Below are 5,366 nucleotides of genomic sequence, written 5' to 3' on the forward strand. Positions count from 1 at the left end.
AGTAAAATATGGAGATAACTTATTAAAGTAGTAATACTAGTCACTTAATACTAAGAATGTGAATAGTTATTTTCCTATGCATACTTTTCTGTGCTTCCAAAGTGGGCATGTTTATTTTTGATTATTTGGGAAAAAATTTTTTTTGGTCTTTTTGAGACAGGGTTCCTGCAGCCCCGGATGTCCTGGAACTCTCTATGTAGACCATGCTAGTCTTGAACTCACAGAGATCCACCTGTCTCTGCCTCCCTAGTGCTGGGATTTAAAGGTGTGTACCACCATGCCCAGCTGGGAAAAAAAATTTTTTTTGGTCTTTTTTTTGAGACAGGATCTCCCAGTAGCCTCAGCTGGCCTGGAACTCACTATGTAGACCAGGCTGACCTTGAACTCACAGAGATCCGCCTGCCTCTGCCTCCTGGGTGCTGGGATTAAAGGTGTATGCCACCACTCCCGGCTAGGAAAAAATATTTTTAGAAAGAGGAAATACTCACATATTGTTTAGAACAATATGCCATGGCATATAATAATTTTATATATTTTTTCATATTGGTAATTTTTTTCAAGTTGTATGACAAAACAAAATGTATGTTAGATACTTCTTTTTACAGTCTGATTTTGTAATTCATTGTGGCCTAGTTTCTTTAATCTCAGAAGGGTATAGCAACCTAAGTGTCAAAGGAGAAGGAAAAAAGCTTCTTGCTAGCCCCCCCCTTTTGGGGGGTCTTTTTTTGAGACAGGATCTCCCTGTGGCTCCAACTGTCCTAGAACTCACTTTGTAGACCAGGCTGGCCTTGAACTCAGAGATCCGCCTGCCACTGCCTCCCAAGTGCTGAAATTAAAGGCATGTGCCACCACACCTGGCTACTTTAGCCTTTTTCTTACCACTTTAAATACATATTACAAAAGAATTTCTTGGCCAAAATCTTAAAAATATGAGAAAGAAGGATGACATTTATTAATATAAGAGCATTAACAGAATGTATACTAGAAATGTCCCAGCAGCACACAAGCCAACCATCCCACATGTGCTGCTTCTCTAGGAAAACTTTATGTAAAAAAGTTAATGAATATTAATATTTGATCATCATGGTGGTGATAAGAAATGAACATTATTTTTGTTGTTCTTTAGAAACAGGGTCTCCTTGCAGCCCCAGCTGGCCTGGAAAACACTATGTAGACCAGGCTGACCTCCATCTCACAGAGATCTGCCTGCCTCTGCCTCCTGAGTGCTGGGTTTAAAAATGTGCCTGGCTAGGATAAGCATATTTTTTTTTTATGTGAGCTTACTTTCTTTAGGAAGAGAGTCATTGTTTCTTAAATGATTGCATTCTTCTGTTTCTTCTTGCGCCTCTCCCACTGTATTCATTTTAAAATTATCTTTGTTAATTTTTCATTCTGAGATGGTAATTACAATTATTATTATTATTATTATTATTATTTGCTATAGCTGGAAGCCAACATGTGGTGTCTTTCATAGACATGAAGATTATATGCAGGACCAATTTGCTGTTTGTCAAGAAATCATTGAAAAAGACAAGTACAGTATATGTATTAAGTGTATTAGTTCTGTAAATTAGTATTACTGGGCATGCTTTATAAGAATGGTAATTAAAAAGTGTAGCAAGCTTGTATTTTAAAAAAGTAAATGGATGTTATGTGCCACTGAAGGTCTACCTATTTATTATAAAGCACTGTTTAACTCTGGGTGTGTTTAGATATTGCCCCAGATGTAAACTGTTTCTCAGCAGCAACTATTGTAGCAGAATCCTTCAATTAATGATCTTTATGACCGAACTGTTATAGGAAAACATGTAGAGGACTATTTATCTGTAAAAATCAGTTTATGAAAAATTTGAGGTATTGATTTTTTGCAACGCTTGAAATTAACATTATTTTAATATAATTCAGTGGAAACGTATCTATTTTTATATTTTAAAATACACATGCAAAAATCTGTTTTGTAAAAAATTTTAGGTTAGCCTACAAAACAATGGGTTTCACCATGGCATGTTCATACTGTGTCATTATACCTTGTTCTTATTTGCTCCCCTCCCTCACTGCCCTCCCTTACACCTCCTCCCAACCTCAGGGTGGTTTCCTACCTTTCCTAATTTGTCCCCTCTTCTGCTTTCTTTATCACATGTCTGTCTTTATCCCTTAAGATGCCATTCCTCCCCACTCATGATCTCATTTCTAGGTTTGTATGCTACATATATACACATTCCTGCACAACACACATTTGCATATGTGTATATGTATACAGTGTACATATATACGGTGTGTATATATGTATACACACAAATTTAAATCTAGGTTCTACATATAAAAAATACGAAGTCCTTTATTTTCAAAGATGAACTCTAAAGGAGGTAAGAACTAAGTTACATATTTAGATATACTGGCATTAGAAATCCTGGAAATGTATAAGATTTCTCAGGGAAATATACGAAACCAGGAGGAAGCTAGAGTACACCATTTGAAGAGTAGGCCGAAAACAGAAAAGGTGAAGAGAATGCTGTCATTTGTAGATTCTGTTTCATTCCCAAAGTACTCTGAGATGATTTTAATGAATAATGCATAGTGTTAAAAAACAAATAGAATAAAGGATTTTAGGGAGTAAGAGAATGCAGGAGAACTTTAATTGAACTAGAAATTCATACAATTCAAATGTGCTCCTACACATTTGTTGAGTATAGGTGTAGGTAAGGCTTTGAAATCCAAGTAGTTGAGGCATTGTGGAACTATGATCAAGTCAGAACTCAGGACTATTCATTTAAAAACAGTTCAATTGTGTAAGATAAGTAGAAGTCTTTCCTGAAGCTTAAGCGAATTTTTTTTTCTGTATCTTCATAAAGAGGAAGTTGGAGGATGTGGTAGTTAGAATTATGTGTATGTGCACGCACATGCATGTGTGCTTTTTAACATCTCTCAGTGTAACTCATGGCCATTTAAGTGGTTTTTTTTTCCTCCTTTTTTTTGTTTCTGTTATAACACCAATTGAAGTAAAACAACACTAATTTCCACTTCACCCAAAAGCTATGTTTTTACTCTGCCCCCTTCTTGATGGCTCAATGCCATTTAAGATAAAAAAAAAATGATTCTGTAGGGCTGGAGAGATGGCTCAGCGGTTAAGAACTCTGGCTGTTCTTGCAGAAGACCTGGGTTCAAATAACAGCACCCACATAGCAGCTAACAACTGTCCGTAACTCCAGTTCCAGGGGATCTGACGGCCTCTTCTGTCCTCCATGGGCATTGCATGATACGGGTGCACTTACCTACATGCAGGCAATACATGCATACACATAAAATAAAAGTAATAAAATTAGATAAAAAACCTTTTTAATAAAAAAAAAAGATTCTGTGAGAAGCTAAAGCAAACCAATCCAAATATGTATCTTTCTGATAGTGTCTGTTGTAGATGACCTCCTGAGCTAATCAACGGTACTGAAGTGGAAATGGCTATTTCTTTTCAAAACCAGCCACATCATTGATTTGAGCTGATAATTCAGTATCAGGCATTTATAAAAGAAAAATAAAGTAAAGGCACCAAGTGTATTGCCATCCTTCACCTAAGCCACTTTCCAGACATGGTCTCACTATATATACCCTAGATTAGCTTCCATCACCATCCTGAGCATTCATGAAAACTAATATTACTAATAACAAATGAGATAATAATGGCTCCTCTTGAATCATAACAGCTATGTTGTGGTTTGCCAAAATTCCTATATGGAGTATGTTAGAAGAGTGGGCATAAATACAGACTATGAACAACATGGATGTATGCTAATCTCATGGTATGTTAGCTTTCTTATAGATATTTCTCTATTCCTCGTTACTAATTTACCAAGCTACTTTATGGTAAGTAGTGTCTTAATTAGTAGCCCCAGCCCGCTCATGGCCTGGAACTCGCTATGTAGACCAGCCTGGCCTCAATCTCACAGAGATGTGCCTGCCTCTGCCTTCGGATTACTGGGATTAAAGGTGTGTGCCATCAAGCCTGGCTTCTTGCCTGACTTTTTACATGGGTGCTAGGGATCCAAACTCGGGTTCTCGTACTTTGTATAGCAAGTGCTCTTATTCACAGAGCTTCTCCCTAGTCCCTAAAAATATTTTTTTTTTCTGTAAAAAAATGTACTGAACATTTTTAATGTTGATCATGGCTGACAAATATCTTTTGTAAAAGACCAGCTATTTTAGAATTTATAGGGCATAACAGCCTGTTGTCAATACTCAATGCTGCTGTTATATCAAATATAAATGACCAACAGAGCCAGGTTTTGCAATGTCAGTTAGGATGAGCACTAAAAACAAGAGGATTCACTTAGAAAAATTGGATTATTGATAATTTTGAAGAATGATGTCATTAAAATGGTGGGAGTGGATGTTAAATTGAAGAGGATTATGAAGTGGAGTAATTCAGGTATGGTGGTGCTAAAGATAGTTTGAAAGGCAGACAATATTGAGGAAAGTAGAGATAAATATTTTACTTGCTTTTTTGCTTATTTAATAGACTTTAACAAATTATACTTATTGATTTTTAAATTTTCACATAATTTTAAATTTTAACAGAAAAATGTATCATGATTATATATGTCAGTATAAAGACCTTTTGAAGCAACACCAACTAAAATTTTCAGAAACATATTTTTCATGTAAATATTATGAAAAGAAGAAAGAGCATGAAGAAATTCAAAACAGAGTGTTGGCATGTACTGAACAACTAAAACTGAATGAAGCCATTCTTATGAAATTCCTAGGTATTAACATTTTTGTTATATATTGCTTTAGTTATGGTATGCTTATAATGGAAATGATGTAATAAGCCATTTTCAACTACAACTTTGTTTCAGTGCCTGTTCCCTTTTCATCACTTACGAAATGGACATTACACATGTATCCACACCAGTATTTCAACTTATAATTTTATTAGATAAGTATACTTTCTGTGTTTTAATTGCTAATATGTTTTTCTGGTGGGAATCTCATGGGTTTGCTTTTCTTTTTAATTCATATTTTAAAGATCACTTAAATGGGGTTAGTTTTCATATATACCAATGTGATCCAGAAGTTATTTGTGAGAAAATAAAATGGTGTATGTATTTGGCTATAAAATGTCATATCTTAGAAAGCAAATAATGAAAAATTCATCTTTCTCTGTGTTAAAGTTCCAGTTAAATTATTGCTCTTTAGGATAGAAGGTGATAAGGAAGTAAGTCATAATTATTCATTCATCTTGAAATTTGTTGGGTATCTTCCTTTGTCAGGCAATACAGAAAAATTTACAAAGCTCCCTTGGAAGGCACTCACAATTTAGCCCAGGAGATAGACGCATAAATAAATCTAATAAGTCACTTAATAGATGCTTA

At 35.1% G+C, this 5,366-nt stretch overlaps 1 protein-coding gene across 1 annotated transcript in view; it reads left to right on the top strand.

Moving 5' to 3' along the window:
- The window catches only part of CUNH14orf39 (chromosome unknown C14orf39 homolog), a 46,460-nt gene that overhangs the window by 2,913 nt on the left and 38,181 nt on the right, over positions 1-5,366 (top strand). The window contains exons 4-6 of the mRNA XM_008839583.1: positions 1,445-1,534; positions 4,570-4,757; positions 4,851-4,893. Of these exons, the coding sequence (XP_008837805.1) occupies positions 1,445-1,534; positions 4,570-4,757; positions 4,851-4,893 (321 nt within the window). The remainder of the gene's footprint in view (positions 1-1,444; positions 1,535-4,569; positions 4,758-4,850; positions 4,894-5,366) is intronic.

This window comes from Nannospalax galili, unplaced genomic scaffold (genome assembly GCF_000622305.1).
Source record: "Nannospalax galili isolate Female #2095 unplaced genomic scaffold, S.galili_v1.0 scaffold336, whole genome shotgun sequence".
Classification (NCBI taxonomy): Eukaryota; Metazoa; Chordata; class Mammalia; order Rodentia; family Spalacidae; genus Nannospalax; species Nannospalax galili.